Source organism: Eublepharis macularius, chromosome 17 (genome assembly GCF_028583425.1).
Source record: "Eublepharis macularius isolate TG4126 chromosome 17, MPM_Emac_v1.0, whole genome shotgun sequence".
NCBI classification, from domain to species: domain Eukaryota; kingdom Metazoa; phylum Chordata; class Lepidosauria; order Squamata; family Eublepharidae; genus Eublepharis; species Eublepharis macularius.
This window is the reverse complement of record NC_072806.1, coordinates 24,518,429-24,538,365: the sequence shown is the minus strand read 5'-3', so window position 1 is coordinate 24,538,365 and position 19,937 is coordinate 24,518,429. Positions and strand designations below refer to the sequence as shown.

The window sequence follows — 19,937 nt, the reverse complement described above, 5'->3', positions numbered from 1 at the left end:
AGGCCTGAGGATGTGTGGCCAACATCTGTGATATTTACCCACAGACAGACAATGTGTTAGATGCAAATCATTCCTTTGGGTCAGAGTAAGAGGTTCATCTAACAATCAAGTATTTTTTCATCTCCCCTATGAAGTCCTTCTGTTTTCCACCATTTCAATCAGATGCTGGATGAGTTCCCAGGGTTTTTTTCCCCTTTCTCAGTGGGAAAGAGCAAGTTGCTAGTCCTCATGATGGTGGTAAATAAGCTTGGAGATAAGGGAAATTTTCTATTGTGCTGTGTTGCCCAGGAACCTCAAGCAACTGCGGCATTCATCTCTCCTTTAAATTTTATAGTAGGGGTCTGCAACTCCTAGAGCCAAATGTGGCTCAGAAGGGAACCTAATACAGCTCTTTAAAAAAATTAAATCTTGGAGATAAGGTGGGATCCTAGAATTATCAACATGTGAAGGGAATGGCAGATGAAGATTATTACGGGGCAAAAGGGGTTCTGAGAGATGCTGTACAAGAAGTGAACCACTACCAGTAACCCAGATGCAAGCCACGCACAGATTTATGGCAGCATGCTAAAATATTCCCACAGGGTGCTCTCGGGTATATTTGTGACTTATTAGCCCTTGGATATACTCATTTTCTAATAAAAGACTTGACAGCAGCCAGTGTTTAGGCTGCAGAAACTGAATGGGTTATTATGTCAACTATCAGTAATATTAAGTTGAATAGTTATGCAACTGTACTTCGTCCTATGGGCTCTCTGTTGATCATTTCCTCCAAATTTTGATGCAGTCAGCCTCTTTAATTACAAAAGGTTACAGGCACCGGTTTTATAGAATTCAATATAGCTGATGTGCTGCAAACTTTATTTTTTGGGGGGTAGCAACCCTGTTTAGTTTTATAAATACAGAGATGGGATGGTCCCTAGCTCCCGCACCGAGACAAAAGTTCCATTAGAAGCGAGAGACTAGGGTCCAAAAATAAAGGGAGCTAAACAAATTTAAAAGGGCAAAATTTAAAGGAAGGAGGAAAAGAAAAGGTTTACTCGCGTGTTTTCATCTTGTTGCTTTTTATCAAGGTCATTTTACCACTCTTTTTTGTTAAAAGCAAATTACCAGGATGGAAAACAAAGATCTTTTTTTAAAAGGCAAGAAGCAGCCCCTGATATCTCCAGTTAATGGATCTCAGGTACTAGGATAGCCGGTCTGTGCTTGAGACCCCAGAGATATGCCGCTTGCTAGAGTAGACAACACTGAGCTACTTAGACTAGTGGTCTCTGAACGTTCATTAGGCAATTTCTGATCCTGTTTCCACTCTCCTGCTCCCCTCTGCAGGAGCGCCATTAGAACGAGCCCGGCTGCACCAGAACAGGTGGGAAGCGAACGCATCAGCCATGTGACTGCAGCTGCAAGAAAGCCACTTGGGGGAGGGAGTGAAGGTCTGTTTGTTTCCAGGGCAAGACTCCACACAGGGTGATTGCAGGCTGAATAATATTCCTAGACATGTCAGACAGAGCAAGTGGAAAGAGGAAGGATGTCAGAAGGGAGACGGAAATAAAAATAGACAGGTCTGTGTTGAAGAGCCTTTCATCACCACCCCTTCTCTGCCACACCTCCAATTTTTGCAAGAAGGAAGCTAGCTGCGAGGTTTTCGCTTGGAAGAAAATGACTCAACTGTTGACCTTTGCTCAAAGACCTTTGCCCCTAATGCCAGTCTTAAAGGGGATGGCACAGCTGCTGCCCCCAAATAGAAGTCATTCTGGAAAAGGGTTAGCACCAGGGCGGGTAACAGAAGCTGCCATGGATGAAGCATCAGAGCTTGCATTAAGGGTGGGGGAACAGCAGAATCTCAGAGCTCTATCGCCAAGATTTTAGTTCCTTTTCCTCTTTGAAATCCTTCCATTGATTTGGGATGATGCTGGGTACTTCTGAGTTTTCAGGGCTTTCCCTTTTTCAATAGCACCAAGAGCAAGTTGTTAGCCTTCAAAGTCGAAGGGATATATTTGGAAAGGAGTAGTATCGGCTGCTGCGTTTTCTAGTGTGATGGGGAGCCTCAGCTATGAAAGTTTTTTTTTAAAAAAAACGGAGACAGCCAACGGCACTCTCAGACTGCTGGTTTAATGTAATACGAATAGATCGAAGACAAGACCTAGAAGACCTTGAATGGATTCGCCTAGTCTTGGTCCTCTTCTGGAACAGTGACAAGGACCAAGGAAGAAATTCATCATGAGCTCCAGATCAGCAAGGAAGGCTATGAAGATGCTACAAGCAGAGTTGTGTTCTCAAGCTTTCCGCTAGGTTCTTTTATGAGCAGCACAGAGGGCAATCTCAACTCCCCTCCGTCTGGAGATCAGGGGGCGGGGCCACCAGCCATGTGACCATTTTCTCCGAGGGCAACCCACTGAGTTCCACCACCCCTTTTCCCAGGAAAAAAGCCCTGTGAAAAACAAACATACTCAAAGGGCAAAAAAGGCCACATAACAAGCTCAGAATCAACCATGCAGATGGAGAAGGTTTATAAAGAAACCAACTCAGGCGATTTCATCTGCTTACATGATTCAGTTTGATACTGGAGGTCTTCTAGGGCAGAGTAATAAATACAAATCTCCCCCCCCCCCCACACACACATACACACACACACACACACTGTATGCATGTCACTTCTTTTCCCTGAAACCAGTTCTGCCAGGAACGCCATTAAGAAACCCTCAAAGCTGTGCAATTCCTGATCGCGGAGGCATGCGAGATGAAATCCAGCAACCACGTTCATGAGTAACATCAACTGGGGTTTGGATTTGAAAATTCAGGTGTCTGCAGAAATAGCTCACCAAGAAATCCATGCATGACTTTGAAGGACAAGCACGAATGCCTTCCAAGGCACCAGACACTCAGCCTGCTGCTTCTAGATTTCCTTAACTACTGCACAGAATTATCTCCTCTCTACATTCAGAAGAGAGATGCCAGTGTGTGTTAATAAGGCAGCCTTAAAAACAGCTGTGTAGGTGTGGGTGTGGTATGAATTGGGTTTGCAATGCTGGGAATGGGTCTCTCTCTCTCAATAATACTCTATACCAGGGCTTTTTTTCAGCTGGAATGCGGTGGAACGGAGTTCCGGAACCTCTTGAAAATGGTCACATGGCTGGTGGCCCCGCCCCCTGATCTCCAGACAGTTAAACTCCCCTCTGTCTGGAGATCAGGGGGCGGGGCCACCAGCCATGTGACCATTTTCTCCGAGGGCAGCCAACTGAGTTCCACCACCTCTTTTCCCAGAAAAAAAGCCCTGCTGTGTGCCATCTAATAATAATTGTGTGCCCTCAAGCCACCACTGATTCATGGAGACCCCAAGACCCCAGGGATTTTCAAGGCAAGAGAGGAGCAGAGGGGGTCTGCCATTGCCTGCCTCTGCACAGCAACTCTGCTCTTCTTTGGTGGTCTCTCATCCAAGTTCTAAACCAGACCAACCCTGCTTAGTGTCCGCAATCTAACAAGATTCGGCTAGGTATCTAGGTCAGGGCATGCCTATGCTCTGTATGTGTATGAAGTGCCATCAAGTCACAACTGACTTATGGTGACCCCAACAAGGAGCTGAAAACCAGAGGTGATTTGCCATTGCCTTCCTCTGCAGAGTCTTCCTTGGTGGTCTCCCATCCAAGTACTGACCCTGCTTAGCGTCCAAGATCTGATAAAATCATGCTATACCATGCTGCCTTCCCGCCCTCTCCTATGCTGCAAACTCATATTTTAATTGTTTCATTGTCATGCGTTCCTCCAAAGAATCCTGAGCACCGCACCTCAGGAAGGGTGCTGAGAATTCTGTTCTAGCAACCTCCTCTCCGAATTAACATCTCCAGCGTACTATGGGAAGAGGGAAGTTCAGAAGTTCTGTACTAGAGACTTATCTGATAACAACGGCTCGTGTGACTCTGGCTGCCATCACTAGACACATTTAAGGTATATTGGCCATGACACCTCTAGATTCAAGAGGGATTCACTGTTGAATACTAGATGCTGTGGGGCCCAAGCAGGTCTATTGGCTAGTTACTCTGTATGCAGGCTCCTAGAAATGTTTGAATGAGTCTAAACAGGATGCTGCATGAAGCAGGCCTTTGGGCTGATCCGACAGAGCTTTTTTTAATTTCCTTATTATCCAGGGCAGAAACAGAACCTCCATGGACACATGCAGTATACCTCTGAGTACAAGATGCTGAAACACAGGGGAGGGATGTTGCCTTCATGCCTGTTTGTGGGCTTTCCTGGGGGCATCTGTCTGGCCACTGTGGCAAATAGGATGGTGGACTAGATGACCCACTAGGGTTCTTCTTAGGTTCGTGTTAGCAGATCTGGGGTGGGAGGTCTACACACATCCAACCCTGCGAGCAACTCATCTTTCAGCTCTCCCTTGCACAAGACAGCAAAATGTATGCCTAAACCCAGTCACGGCTGCTCTACAGATTCACACTACGGCTGTTATGTCACATGCAAAGGAGAGATTAAGTCTTAACAGGCAACACGGTGGTGCAGCACTGGTATGGGGCTGCATCACACTGCAGACATTCATCAAATGCCACTGTAAGCCCTACGCATGCACACCTGATGGCCTTAGACAGGAATGGGTGCTTGCAGAAGATTCTTTCCTCTTCCTCCTCCAGTTAAGCGGTATCACCTCCTCCCCCTCCTGCACAGGCATTTCTTCAGTCCCACTCATGAGTTCAAAATCTTGCACAATCTTGATTTGTGGTGTTAGTTTTTAAATCAACCGAGGCCAAGAATACCGATCTTCTTGAGCAAGTAGTCAGTTTAAAAGCTCAACTGAGGTCATCCACAAGCACAGATGAACCTCAAACCCCACCATATATATAAATATTTAAAAATTCCACCCCCTCCTCTCTAAAAACAACCCTGCATGCATCTGACCAAGAGAGCTGTGGTTCTCGAAAGCTTATGCTACAATAAAGTTGGTTTGTCTTAAAGGTGCTACTGGACTCTTTACTGTGTGCATCACAGGGACAGGGAAGAGATAAAATGTGGATGGGTCTTCTGATGGCTAACAAAAGAAGAATAAATTGGGCAGTTTTGTTTAATATTGCATGGTTTATGTAGATTACATAAGCCAGTTTTTATAGGACACAGAATTCATCCATTTTAAACATGGAGTATATACTCCTGGGCAGGGCTTTTTTTCTGGGAAAAGAGGTGGTGGAACTCAGTGGGTTGCCAGCACAGGACCACACAATGACATCACTTTGGGTCATCTGGAACAAGGGAGGAGTTTTTTAAAGTTTAAATCGCCCTCGGCGAAAATGGTCACATGGCTGGTGGCCCCACCCCCTGATCTCCAGACAGAGAGGAGTTTAGATTGCCCTCCACGCCGCTCCAGTGGCACGGAGGGCAATCTAAACTCCCCTCTGTCTGTAGATCAGGGGGTGGGGCCACCAGCCATGTGACCATTTAGAGGTGCCAGAATGCCGTTCCACCATGTTCCAGCTGAAATAAAAGCCCTGCTCCTGGGTAAAGGAAGAGGCCTGGGAATTTTATTCCGGAGCAACAGAAGCAATGCAAGGATTAGAACCATAATCCATTAAAAATAAAATTGTAGGGTACTGAAAAACATATTGTATAATGTAAGGACAGCCCCACAAAAGAGCATGCGAGACCACATGTTTTGGAACATTTGCCCACAAAAATCTGCCAGCTTCAAGATTTTTTTTTTTTAATGGAAAAAGTCAGATGTCCTCTTGGCATTGAAAATATTTATATATATGGTAGAATCCTTCCCGACTCCCACCCTCCTGGCCAATGAATAGTAAAGTAAAAAAAACCCACAACTAACCCCTAAAAAGTTCTTGTGGCTATCATGTGGTAGCATCTTCTGAGTTACTGGAGTTGCCAACAGGAAGGTGATCCAAATCAGTTTCGGTACTGAAAAACATGTAGCCCAATTTTTTTTTATTTTGGTTTTGACAAGAGTCAGAAAGAATTTTCTTTCATGGTGTGACTGTGCACCCATGTGCTATTATGTGCATACACACAGAGATACACACACTATTTATATATCAGTGCTGAGCTGGGGAAGGGGCAGAACGTTGTGCAAACATCTTCATCCTCCACAAAATAAGCCCAGCCATCTTGGCAATTTTTTGTACACCACTGGAGAAAAGGGTATGGAGTAGGTGCCAAGGAGAAGGAAGCTTTCCCAATGCAGAGACAACCATAGAATCATAGAGTTGGAAAGGACCTCCAGGGTCATCTAGTCCAACCCCCTGCACAATGCAGGGAATTCATAACTACCTCCCCTCCACGCTCCCAGTGACCCCTGCTCCATGCCCCGAAGATGGCAAAAACCCTCCAGGATCCTTGGCCAAATTGGCCTGGAGAAAACCAAATCTATGATTCCTCAATGGGATCCAAATTACACCTTAAGTCAACCACATGATCACACCTGGGAATTTCGGCTGTGAGTTCCTCATAGGAATTCAATTCAGGAGCACCCATGGACTAAATTTGGATTGGGACTGTGGTGCAGGGGAGGAAAGCCTCCTGTAAGGCTTCCCTCCTGCACCTAACCCAAAACAGTGACCCCCCCCTCCCCTGGAGTAAGCACATGTTGTAAATGCTTGCACAGGCAGCCCTCCATGGGACAAGTAACACCCTGTGGGGCCATTTGGGGTTGGGAAAATGGTAGGGAGCAGGAGTCTCAGCTGGCATTCCCTGTGGCAATCATGTGGAAGATGTGACGTGTAGTTTGGCCCCAGGATGTGCATCCCACTGAAAGTAACCCTGTGCAGAGGAACAACAGCTGCATTCAGTTGTGTATCTCTCAATCCAAAGAAGGCTATCTTAGCTGTCTTCACAACAAGGACTAGTTCCTAACCCAAAGTGCATCCAGAGAAGGAAATCTGGCACAGTGGCAAAACACCAAAATCAAAGTATTGGCATCTGCCACGTACCACTGGAATTTTGTTTGTGTGCTACTTTAACCAGATTAGAGCCATGCCTGTGCTGCAACTGAAATCAGTTTAAAATTGGTTTGGCCGCCATGGCTTATTCCAAATTCCAAACTGTTCCAAATCCTAGGAAATCTAATTTTAAGAGGATGCTAATGTTTTTTTTCATTAGGGGTCACAGGATCTTTTCACAGAACTTGGGAATTTTGATCAGGAAGACAGGGTGGAAACTGGTTAAAATGGACTCTTAGGCTACCTTCAGAAATTCAGTTGAAACTGTGCATGCACCTGGCTCATATGCACGCATTGCTCCTTCCCCTCTCCCACTCCCATCTTGTGTGGTAAGGGATGAAGGAATGGTAGTTTAAGATTAACTCCTGTAATCCATGATGTACAAATGTAGATACATGGTTTAACCAGAGTTAGATTTCCTTCTGCTAATTCTAAACCAGGATTAAATTCGGGGGAGGGGCCTAATTTTGGTTTGGTGCTACACCCACACCCTTACTTCACAGGTTACTGGAGTTGGTATTAAACCACCAATTTCTGGGTGAGAAGAATGGGGAAGGGTGGTGGCAATGGAGGATGCCGTCACATACATAAACCCAGCACAAGCCAGGCTCATACATACTTTTATATAACTTGTTAGAGTGCACGTCTGAATGCAGCCTTAGGCTCTGCCCAGTTAAAACAAGAAACTGTGGTTTATTTTGTAAGTTTGTGAACCCAAGATTCAGCTCGAGAAAATCAAAATTACTGGTTTGCCTTGACAGGTTGTGGTTTCATTGCCTTTGCTCTGTAGCTCAAGGCAACGCCAGAATTAAACCAGGATTAAGCCAGGATAGCTGTATTCGAAGTTAAGACTAACTGTAGTTAAACAAACTGGAGATCCTGGCTTCTTGTATCCCACCAAACCACAGTTCATGGAGCAGGCTGCATTCAAACAATCACACTTACCCTTAATGAAACCACGGTTTGCATGATGTCTGAATTCAGTATTACAGTGCTGACATGAAATTGGACAGACATTTTCTTGTACGGAGAGCCAAGTATCTCCTTGAACAGGATACAGCCAGAGCACAGCCATCAACAATCCGCTCCCCCCCCTCCCTTCCTTTCTCTGATGTAGATACTCACTGTTGTTCAGCTTTGGCTCTATCGCTTAGGAAGAAGAGGGCTGTAGCGAGGAAAAACATCCCTCCCAGGACGACGACAAAAGGGCACAACATGAGAGCGTAGCCTAAGCTGAGGAATTCCCAGAGCGGGGACTCTTTTGTGCTCTGGCGTATCAGATCGGAGATCTGGAGAGGAAGCAGAGGAAGGTGGGGGGAGAGGTTAGCTTATTTCCAGGGGCTCCGGTTGCTGCGGAGTGCAGTTTATTCAATATGACAAGGGGAAAGTGATGACTTCCTTACAGAGATGCGTGGGGGCTCTGCGACAGAAAATGAACCTTATGAAGAAAGGAGATCCCCTAGATAAACTGGTCCCCCTTTTTGACTTGCAAGATTAGTAAGCTGGGAGGCCTTTCTGTGTTGCTCTGACTGCAAAAAGCCATGGCACAATAAACTGAATGTGTGATTGGCCTGAAAGGTGCCAATTGCAAATATTTCTTTATACATAGGCCTTTAGTTGACATGGTGGAGAGGGGCTGTGGTTCCGTGGAAGTGCCTCGGTTTGATATGCAGAAGGTCCCGGGTTCAATCCTCAGCATCTCCAGTTAAAAGGGATCCGGTGGTAGATATTGTGAAAGATCTCTGCCTGAGACCCTGGAAAGCCACTGCCAGTCTAAGCAGACAATACTGACCATGATGGACTAATGATCTGATAAGGCAGCTTTATGAGTCCATGTTTGTTCATTGCTTTTTTTTTTTTTTAATGCTAAGGCTTTTTCTGACTTTAGGGTGTTTTTTTCCTTAGTTTCTTAGCTGCTGCTGTGTTGAATATAAAAGCCGGCGGCTTATTCTTATTCCAGTTTGGGGGGTGGGGGACATTGTGGGGAGGCTTAACTCCCTGCCAGTACTGTGATGCTGATCTGAACTGGGCCTCCATACACCTAATGTGTTTAAAAACCCAACAAACGTTCAAGGTCGTAACTGAAAGTGTGAAACCAGCAGAAGTGCTGGCCAAGAACAGAGCCAAGATGGACTCACCAAGAGTTTTGGTAGGCCCGTTGCTGGAGGCAACTTGTACCAGAGTTAGGGATGTTAATGTGAAAATAAACGTTTGTGTCTTTTTTTAAAAAAGAAAAGCTTTGAAAAACTGAGATGAACAGGAAAACTTGGCGATCTCTTGAGACGTCTATTGATTAAGAGAATTCACCTAAGCCAGCCACCTATCAGCTGTATGGCATATGGGTGTGTGACAGGTGCTCTGAGCAGCATTCAGCTGTACAGCAAGGGAGATGTTGGTGGGGCTCAGCACCTCTCAGCACAATTCTGTGCAGAAAATATAAATGGGGCACACACAAAAAACCCACAGGGAGCTGTTGAAAATGGGCACATCTGGTTTGACCCTTCAAAGGGCAGGCTTATTCTGAGCAAACTATAATTGTCGCTGATGAAGAGTTTGCATATTGGATTTAGATTAGGAGAGCAAATTAGCACGCCAGACTCTTTAGGACCAAAGCTGTAAGACTGACGTGTGAAGTGAGTAAACACTCTGAGAGGACTGCAAGGTCAAGGAGCAGCAATGATAGCTGGCACTTCTTTATCTCCTTGTCTGATCGTTCCTAATGATTAGACCTAATTGCTCTTCTTGCACATTGCCAGCTTGACACCCATTCAGTCCCTTGGCGGTGTCTGTAACTGATAGTGCTCACTGCTGCACAAAGCTCATCTTGTTGACTGTCGAGATGCGCAACAATCCTCCAGTGCTTTTGACAACTCAGTCTTATATCCCTTGGGATGAAAATTTACAGGGCACACATTAGAAAGCCCTTGTGGGTTTTTTGTTGTTGTTGTTGGACAACATGAGGACGTTGCATTTGTTTGTTTACTTTGTTTACAGTCCCCCTTTCTCATCAAGACTTGAAGTGAACTACACAGTTAAGAAACAATGCAATACGGACAACACAGATCAATACAATATATAATAAATGTATAATCAATACAATACAATACAATAATCATAACAATAAAATGTATAATCAATACAATATATAGATAAATGGTGCAGTAAATAAAGCAGCAAGCACTTACAAATCCGATCAGGTAGGGACTCCCAGCATCTCCCAGAAGGTGCGACGTGAAGCTCTGCAAAGCCACAGCTGTGGCCCGCCGTGTCGGGATGACCACATACTAAGAAGGGGAAAGAAGATAAAAGGTTAACAGTTTTTCAGGCTCTCATGAGTGCCAAGGGGAGGGGGACTTTTCCAGATGGTTTCTTGTGTTCGTCTGTTGAAGGAAAACACCCAAGAATCCTACGGCTTCTAAAGACGAATTGCTTTTATGGGTCACAAACCTACTTGGCCCAGCGGAGGGCCCAGGGTTTAGCCGGTAAAAGATCTGCTTCACAGCCAGAAGATCTCAGGTTCTATCCCTGGCACTTCTAGTTAAAAGCATGCAGGTGACGTGAAAGGCCTGCGATCCTGGAGAGCTGCTGCTATCCAGAGCAGGCAGTATTGGGAAACCAGCATCAGCCACCTTCAAAGGTTGGTGTGCTCTGCCTCCATTGGAAGCTCACACTCGGGTGACTGGGTCGATCCCGTTGTGATGTTAGTGCCCCAAACATCACTTTCAGCCCACCCAGCTATACGTTTGGGTAAAGTGATGGTACATATATATAAAGTGGTGCATATGGATAAACCAGTAAAGAGACCCACAAGTCCAAATTTACTTGATATGGTGTGTGTGTGTCATGTGCCACCAAGTCACCTCTGACCGATGGCGACCCTATGAATGAAAGACTTCCAAAATGTCCTATCATTAACAGACTTGCTCAGATCCTGCAAACTGGAGGATGTGGCTTCTTTTACTGAGTCAAGCCATCTCATTTTGGGTCTTCCTCTTTTTCTACTGCTTTCCACTTTTCCTAGCATTACTGACTTTTCCAGAGAATCTGGTCTTCTCATGATGTGACCAAAGTACAACAGCCTCAGTTTTGTCATTTTAGCTTCTAGGGAGAATTCAGGCTTGATTTGATTTAAAACCCACTTATTTGTCTTTCTGGCTGTCCATGGTATCTGCAAAACTCTCCTCCAATGCCACATTTCAAATGAATCAATTTTCTTCCTGTCAGCTTTCTTCATTGATATGGTGACCCACTTTAAAAACCACAGCATGCAAATCAATAAAACTGCAAAAGCCTGGGGTCTGTTTTTAAAGTCTTTGCTAACCAACTTTTGGGTCGTGATCCACAAGTTGAGAAAAGCTGCCATAGGGTTTTCCAGGCCTCCTCCAAGAGAGTGGTTCATAGCACTACTGGAGGAGCAGCTAGAGCTCTGCACCCAATTCAGTGCTCAGAGCAGCTGCCCCACCCTAATGATGTCACCGGGGGCTTCACAGCAGCAGCAGGGTCAGTCAGCACACAAATCATCAATGGAAAGGTTGTCTGAAAGCAAATCGTTGAACTGCTCTTTGAAGGGCAGTTTGGAAAATTCCAATTAACCAACAGTTCTGCCTTCATGAGACTTGATCGATCAGAAAGGGCTACCCTGCACTATTTATGCCTCTGGAAGAAAGAAGCTGGTGGAGAATTGATCACCTGGATGCAAAAGGATGACTATTTATCTAAAATAATCTATCTTCTGTCTAATCAGGAAAAGTGCGAGTGCGTCACCTCCAAAATAGCAAGGTTTGGGGGGGCAGCCACACAAACGGAAGGGAATTTCCCGAAGCGACCGTGATAAAAGTGTAAAGGCAGATGAATGAGATGTAAAACGCTGGCTTCTTTTTCCTCATTCCAACACTATTTGAAGAAGAGGCATCATTACATACCCCTGCTGTTTCAAAGGCTTCTTTGTTCATTAACATTGTTCAAAAGTTGCTAATCAAAAGCAAATTCAATTAAAGTAAGTGGTTCTCCTCTTCGCATCCCATTCTTTTATGAGTTTTGCAGTGATCCTTTTGGATAATAAAAAAGTTGAAAACCGCTGCCCCAGGGAAGAATAGTTAAAGGAAAGGGCTGCACAGGGTACAGAAGACCCTTCTTTGGACATTCAGATCCTAGGCCTGACCTTGTTTGGGTTTGGGCCCTCAATACTGAGGACTCTTTTTCTAAGTTAAATCGTAGGACTCGCAATACCATATATTGTAAATGTTTTGGGCACAATATGGGCATTCATTTTTTTAAGGAAAAAAAATAGATTCCCAGAATAACTGACCCACAAAGTGCAAAACACACACTCAGAATCAGTAATTTAAAATAATTAATCCATAGTATGGAAACAGTGGATTTTTCTTCTCTCTCCTACAGTAATAAAACTCGGGGACACCGAATGAAAAGGACTGGAAATAGATTTAGGGCAGGCAAAAGAAAAGATTTCTTCATACATAACTAGCTTACAAAACTTGCTGCCACATTTAGATAAGTGGCTTTAAAGGAAAACATAGGAACTCATCAATGGCTACAAGCCCTTGTCAGCTCAATGGAACCTCCATTATCAGAGGCAGTGTATCCTTGAATATCACTTGCTGGAGAGGCTTTGGCTCCTGTTTCCTCCCTCTAGGCCTTCTGGGGCATCTGAAAGGCCATGGTGAGAACCAGGATGTACAACTAGTGGTTTGGTTTATTGGTCTGATCCCACCAGATCTTTTGATATGTTCTTATTTTCTTAAGAAAACAGTAGCCAAGAGGAAAGAGGGAAATGGCAGTAGCAGAAACGGCCACATTTGGTGCCCCAGAGACCAAATTCTATACATATGTGGCAAGCCCTCAGCTGTTTTTATGTAACTCCATTAAAATAATACAGGAATGAGGCATGGGGGACTCCCAACTCCTTTCCCTTAAAGCAAAAACAAGAAAATAGAAAGAGTACATAGTAAAAACATCAGCTACTGTCCAGGTTTGGAGAGGAAATCAATTACAGACCCACAATGGCATTTCTAGGACAGAAATAGAGCCCAAACCAAAAAACCATACCCACAGGACTGGCTTTAAATGTCCCTGGCCAGAGGGAAGAGTCAGCTGGCGAAGTCCGCCAGCTCTTGGTGAAGGGAGGGATTGCCCTGTTTCCTCTAAGTGGCACCCACCACTCAGGAAGCGCCAAGGAAGACTGAGGGGGCTAGTCCGGTAGGCCTTAAGTAGAGGCTGAGGAAAGTTTTGGCCATGCCACCAATGTCCTCTCTTGCCACCACTAAAACCCAGCAGAGCTATTCATAGCATCCCAAAGAACCCATGTGGTGGTGTGGTGGGACGAGGCTGAGCCAAGATCCAATTGCCACTCTGCTATGAAGTTCTCCGGGCAACCAAACTCTGAGGTGTACCTATCTCAGAGTTTGAAGGTGAAGACAAAACGGGAGAAAAACTAACCATGTACACCAAACTGCTCTGAACTCTGTGGCGGAAGAGCAAGATTAGAAACGTACGTATATATAGAAGGCCACAAAACCAGCACTGAGGGCACTTGGCAGTGGCCGGAATCGGCACGGAACGCTTCCTTGGGTTTCCCACCCCAAAGTAGTGCATTGTTACTCTGACTCCTCCTTATCCCCAGTTTGTTTGTTTATTTAGACATTTATACCTTGTTTTTCTCCTTCCCTTTATTTCAACCTTAGAATAGCAACTTGTGTGAGGAAGGTTAGGTTGTGAGAGAGTCACTGACCCAAGGTCACCGAGCAAGTTTCCATGGCAGAATGCGGCACTGAAACCCAGGTCAGACACAGGATCCACTGACCACTATAACACTCCGGCTCTCTCGCTGCCAGTTAAAGAGATTGAAAGCCAGCTGCCGGAATGCACACTCTTCCTTCCCTCCCTGAATCAGGTTAGTGTTAACCAGGGTTTCCTTTTGATCTGTGGGTTTGTATTGCCCTCACTTAGATAGCCCAAGCAAGCCTGATCTTGTCAGAAAGCAGGTTTTGCCTTGGTTAGTAATTGGATGGGAGACCTCCAACGAAGACCAGGGTTGTTAAGGCAGGCAATGGCAAACCACCTGTTAGTCTCTTGCCATGAAAACCCCACCAGGGGTCGCCATAAATCAGCTACGACTTGACAGCACTCTCCACCACCACATGCGCTGTATCCAGTTACTTGAGCATGGAATACGCACAGCCCACAGTTTGACAGTGCTCTGCTTCAACTCACCATCAGTATGTCAGCAGTAATGGCCCAGTTGGAGAACAGGAGAGTTTCGCCAATGAAAATGCAGACCTGTCAGGGAAGTACATAAAGTCCTTATTAGCTGACTCAACCTCAATGTTAGGGCCGAACTACATTCAACAATGGAGCTCTGTGACTGGAATTCTAGATGTGTGCAGATTCAAGGGAGGATCAGAGATAAGGCTGCAGTACTCAGGGAGGGGTTTTATTTATTTGTTTGTTTGTTTGAAACATTTGGATGCTGCCTTTCCATCCCACTTAGGGCCCCTCCCCCAAAGCTATGGGGTAAAGAAGGCATTTTTAATCTGATAAATGGCCTGAGCAGCAAAGGGGGGGAGGGGAATCCTCTTTGCTAGGATGTACTGGTCCCTTAAATTAATGGGAAAGACCCTGGTGGCCTGCTGTAGTGAAGGGGCCCTGATGCGAACGAACAAGCTGACCGCCACGGGGAGTGCTTTGCCCGATTGCTTCAGGCCTCTTTTAATATTCCAGTCCACCCCACCCCCTTCTCCAGTGCTGCACCCCCGATCCAATCTCTCCCCCGGGCTGCGTTTAAGAAACAAACATCACTTTTGACAGTGTTAGTCACAGAAGCCCAGTATTGCTTAGCCTGCTTACAACTTATCCTGTTACTGTTCTCTACCTACTAGCGCAATACCATCTGTCCAATCAGCTCTGGAAATGTTTGAGGTCATTGTGAAAGCCACAGCATATTTAACTACTACATGCGCTGGAACAAAACACCAATCTATCGTGCTGTTCCCCTCCCTCCAAACATCATGTTTGTACGAATAAATTTGGTGGTCATCGACTTAGGCTTATTTAACAAATTATGTCTCGAGGTATTAGGCGTGTCCAAGAGATGAATGGGCCTACAAAGGTCCTTTCCCCATTTCTTTTCTCATGTATCCCTCCAGAACATCATCCATTCAATAGCAAGTCTGATTGATTTTAATAGAAGAAAATAAACTCGGCCAACATCAGGGACGCAGTATCCCATATGGACCTGCCTGGATGTCGAGGTGATCTTTGGAGGTTCTTAGGATCACAGTCCTAAGAATGGCGGATGGTCATTAAAAAAAGAATCCTGGTGGCAGTGCCAATGACTCAGACACACCAACAGAAATGTGCTTTGCCGGCGTTTTGCCCGTGGCTGAAGACAGTCCTCTTGTGGAGGGACTTTGTGCTTGTAAACTCTTCGTCCAGTTATGGAACTACGAATTGCTTTCTCAGAAGTGGCTTTTAATGCTGGGGGGAAATTTTAATAGTGATACTGGGTTGCAACTTTATTATTGGTGCATTGTATTTTGCTTTTGTATTGTTCTGAGTATTTGTTACCTTCCATGGGGGTCTGTAAGGATCAAAAGGGGAGCAAGGTTGTAAATCTTTTTAACAAACTAAGAAATAACTATTCCAGCTCTCAGCTGCATAACTCTGCCCTGAAAGCCCAGATATTTGTTCCATTACAGCACGAGAATCCTGAAGCCAAAGGAAACTTGACAGGGGCTGTTCTCACATGCCCTAACCCTCCAGAAAATCACGCAAAACTCACGGCATGAACTGTCTCCCTAGCGCGATTTCCCGGCACGATCCTGTTTATTAGAGCGTTTTCTGACGTCATCGCACCAGTAAAGGGAATCGTGCCAGGAAATCACGTTAGGAAGATGCTTTATGCTTTGAGATTACGCGCACGTGTAAAAACGGCCAGGATTAGAAATCACACACACACAGAAGCAGGAGCAACTGACAGTCTTTCTCCGTCCCTTGTTCATGTCCCCCCATGTAATCTTCTCTGCTCTCCTGTCCTCCTTCCAATCTCCTAATGAACATTAACTGTTAGACATAAGCTGTGACCAGTCTCCTAGGACTAGCTAGGCTTCAAGTTCCTCCTTTGGATAATGCTAAGAGTCTGATCGAATGTTTGGAATTGGAAAAGATAGATTAGTTACATAAGTTAGATAAACTAGATAAGTTAGATAAGGTAGTTAGCGATAATACAGTTCAGTCTTTCCCGTCCATACATACATAGGCTCCCACGATGCTGCTCTTGGCTGCGACAAAGATTAGACAGGTGAAGATGGCTGAGCCCAGCATTCCCACGGCGCACACAAGAGGGTCTGCTCGCTGAGTTTTCAACCGGCACCACTTGGTAGCCCCAGCCCCAGTGATCACACCCAGAAAACCGGTGAAGCAGGTGATGGCTCCAAAAATCAAACTGAGGACACAAGACATTTTTAAAAAATCTATGAACGTAATTTTTATACACTGACAATAAGGTAGTATACAGGTAGGGCTGAAAGAGGAATAAAAAGTATGAGTAAGTGGTGCAGAATAGAGTTTATTGACATAAAGCTGAAAATGTAATTCTCAAAATTAACTTCAAGATCAATCAAGGGACCATCCATGCCCTTTGGATGGAAATTCTACCGTCTTTCAAAATTACGATAAATAATCATGTGCCTTGGGTTAAAAAAAAAATCCACAGCAAAACTACTACAATATGCAAATGCATTTAAATTTAATCAGCCAAGATGAATTTACTGCATCTCAGGCAAATTCCCTCTTCTACATTTACTTATCATCTGTTCCTGGTTAAGTCACGTTGCTCATGTCCTAGTTCTGCTACCTATACAAAATGGGAATTCCTACTATGCAGGTTGGTGGTGAGAAATATGAAAGAGTTAAAGCACACTGAAAGCAATGTGGGGAGGGTCAGAGTCACTCTTCATTCAGACAGCTGACTTGCTGGTTAAGGATCCCAGGCACCTGCTGGTGGAGGGAAACCCCCTGGCGGTTTGCTGGCTGGTTTGCCTGCCAGTTGCTGGTGACCAGTGGGAGGTTTCAAGCCACCCAGCGATCCCTCACCACCAGCCGGCACCCCAGATACAAACGCAGCACGCACACTCTTGGCAGACGTGATGACGTCACTTCCAGAAGGAATGTCATAGAGCTGGTTGCAAGAGTGCTCCTGTGGCCGGCGTGAAGATGTCCTTCTGGAAATGGCGTCATTGCGTCAGTGCTGGATGATCGTCCTGATGAGCACCAGGTCCTCCCCTCTCCCACCAGGATAGCATAAGGACCTGGCAACCGTGAGTGGAATTACAAGTTGCGAAGTTCTTGGAAACGCTCAAGTGCATGGTTTTGTGTGTGGTCCTCAATTCACACGCAAGCTGTCCTTGCTCAGTGTACGTGAATGCCACTTTCACGGGAGCTCCCTTTGTGTGATTGCATCTGCAAGCGAGTCCTTCCTTGAAAGAACAAGTACTGCGGGCTCCTTTGACTTGCCAATTTGCATTTCTTTAAGGTGTGAAAAAGTGTCAAGTTCTGCATTTCAATGAATGGATGCGGAGGTGGGGGAAACTGAGATACTTTTAGCAGTTGAGGAGAAACTGATATCAAACACCTGAATGTATTCACACGGAGCAAAATGAAGTGTAACTGTGAAAGCCAGTGCATGGGAAGTTAGAGGGGGAACACATGAAATGAGGCTCACTTGAGCGTCCCTAGGTACTTGATAACATGTATTTCCACCCCCTATTGATGGCAGTTTAGCAGCCACTTGTGTTATTAATTAATTGATTGATTGATTGATTGATTGATTGATTGATTGATTGATTGATTGATTGATTGATTGATTAAATGTATATTCCACTCTCCCTGCAAGCGGGCTCAGAGATCTCAACATATAAAATATACAATAATAAAATTGGCAGCATAAAATATAAAATCGATGGTTGTTGTGGGTTTTCCGGGCTGTACTGCTGTGGTCTTGGCATTGTAGTTCCTGAAGTTTCGCCAGCAGCTGTGGCTGGCATCTTCAGAGGTGTAGCACTAAAAGACAGAGATCTCTCAGTGTCACTGTGACACTGAGAGATCTCTGTCTTTTGGTGCTACACCTCTGAAGATGCCAGCCACAGCTGCTGGCGAAACGTCAGGAACTACAATGCCAAGACCACGGCAATACAGCCCGGAAAACCCACAACAACCATCGTTCTCCGGCCGTGAAAGCCTTCGACAATACATCAAATATAAAATCGGCAATTAACAATACAACATTAAAAACAGCTGCACCTGTACTGCACCACCCATTCAGACCAGACAAATTCGTGAGACAGGGTGGCTGGTTACAGATGGCTACAAAGTCGGGGGGGGGGACAGACACCTCCCACCCCCATGCTACGAGGCCAGTTTAGACAGTTGGGACGGCTTGTATGCCTCAATCACCATATGCCTGGCAGAACAACTCGGCAGGAAAGATAACAAATCTGAATGAGTCCAGGTTGCCACAGACTGTTCCACCAGGTTGGTGCCAGGGCCAAGAAAGCCTGGGCCCTGGTTGAGGCAAGGCAAACCTCCTTGGGGCCAGGGACCACCAGTAGATGTTTGTCTTAAAAGGTTAAAACCAAAACCTTGAACCTGATCCAGAATCTGTTGCAGCTGGACGTGTGAAAAGACTGCACAGACAAGCATTATTGCAGTTGAGGTTCCAGTTCTGGTATTTCATCTACAATGATTCATTCATGTAAGTGGCCACACATTGCTAAAAAGGGGCAGAGCAGAGTCCAAATGACCAGCAAGCCTCACCTGTCCTTGGTCCCACAGGGTTGCGAGGTGCAGGTCTCTGCTGTTTTCTGGACCACCTGTGCTCTGTGGAGGTAGAGGGGGATCCACATACCCAGAGCCCCCGTAGCGAAGGAGACAGCTGAGGTAGCCAGGGAGGAGAACACATAGCTGCGACTGAAGAGACAGAGGGGTTGTGCGAGTGTGTGAGGAAGGGCTGCAGATCATCTCAAATGCACAGTTTCACCATTACAGTTTTCTCCACAGAATCCTGAGAACTGTAGTTCTATAAGGGAGCTCTAAATTCTCTGTTAGATGTCCCTCACAATTAGGGTTACCATTCCCCAACTGGGGGTGGGGGATCCCCTGCTCCCACCCTTCTGCATCCTGCGTCCACTTACTTGAGCGGTGATGCGTGCCCTGAGCTGTGCCGTGTGCCCTGAGTCACGCCGTGTACTCCTGCACCCATAGCGGGCCCATTTTGGGGAGAATCGTGCCCCACAGGGCCCGATCCGGCCCTTGGTGAGTGCAGGAGCACTCCTGGCCGGCCTTTGACCCCTGCATAATGACGTCACCTCTGGAAGTGATGTTATCACACAAGTGGGGAGCGTGCGCGTGCTTTGCACGGGTGTGAAAAAGAAAACCCCCTGAGCGGCAAGGTGAGTGCCAGGCTCCTAATCTCCCGCTGGGGGAGTAAAGGGATATGACAAACCCCCTGTTTGGGCTCCAGGGGACCTGACAACCCTACTCACAATTCCTAGGATTCTCTGGGGAGAAAGAAATGCTATTAAGATGGTTTAAATCTGTGGGTATAAATCAGGGTTTCCCAACCTTTTTGAGTCTGGTGGGCACAACCACAAAATGGCTGCCAGAGAAGGCGAAACCAGCCACAAAATGGCTGCTGCAGCGTACCTTCAGTCACACAGTGAAGATCCTTGTGCTGTGGTGGCAGCTGCTGCCAAAGCAACGTTTTTAAAAATTGGCACAACCAATCGAATCTCCAGAACTGTTGAGCAAAAGCCCCATGTGGCTCTATCTACTTTCTAAAAAATTTGGCAAGTGCCAAGAAAGGTGTCAACAGGCACCATGGCATCAATGGGACAACTAACTGTACATGATCCCAAAGTCCCCTATGTTAGGACTGCCACACTGCCATCACCTGTATAGCACCTGTTGAATAATTGC

General features: G+C 45.7%; 1 protein-coding gene across 2 annotated transcripts in view; it reads right to left on the bottom strand.

Moving 5' to 3' along the window:
- Positions 1-19,937, bottom strand: part of SPNS2 (SPNS lysolipid transporter 2, sphingosine-1-phosphate) — a 133,792-nt gene that overhangs the window by 16,195 nt on the left and 97,660 nt on the right. The window contains exons 7-12 of one of the 2 annotated variants that reach the window (XR_008598425.1): positions 18,777-18,929; positions 16,218-16,407; positions 14,178-14,243; positions 10,133-10,231; positions 8,073-8,236; positions 5,822-5,910 (exon numbers count right to left, since the gene is read on the bottom strand). Coding sequence is in view for 1 of the 2 variants with exons in the window: in XM_055001882.1 (XP_054857857.1) it covers positions 8,073-8,236; positions 10,133-10,231; positions 14,178-14,243; positions 16,218-16,407; positions 18,777-18,929 (672 nt within the window). In the remaining variant the exon portion in view is untranslated. The remainder of the gene's footprint in view (positions 1-5,821; positions 5,911-8,072; positions 8,237-10,132; positions 10,232-14,177; positions 14,244-16,217; positions 16,408-18,776; positions 18,930-19,937) is intronic. The other variant, XM_055001882.1, reaches the window with a different exon arrangement.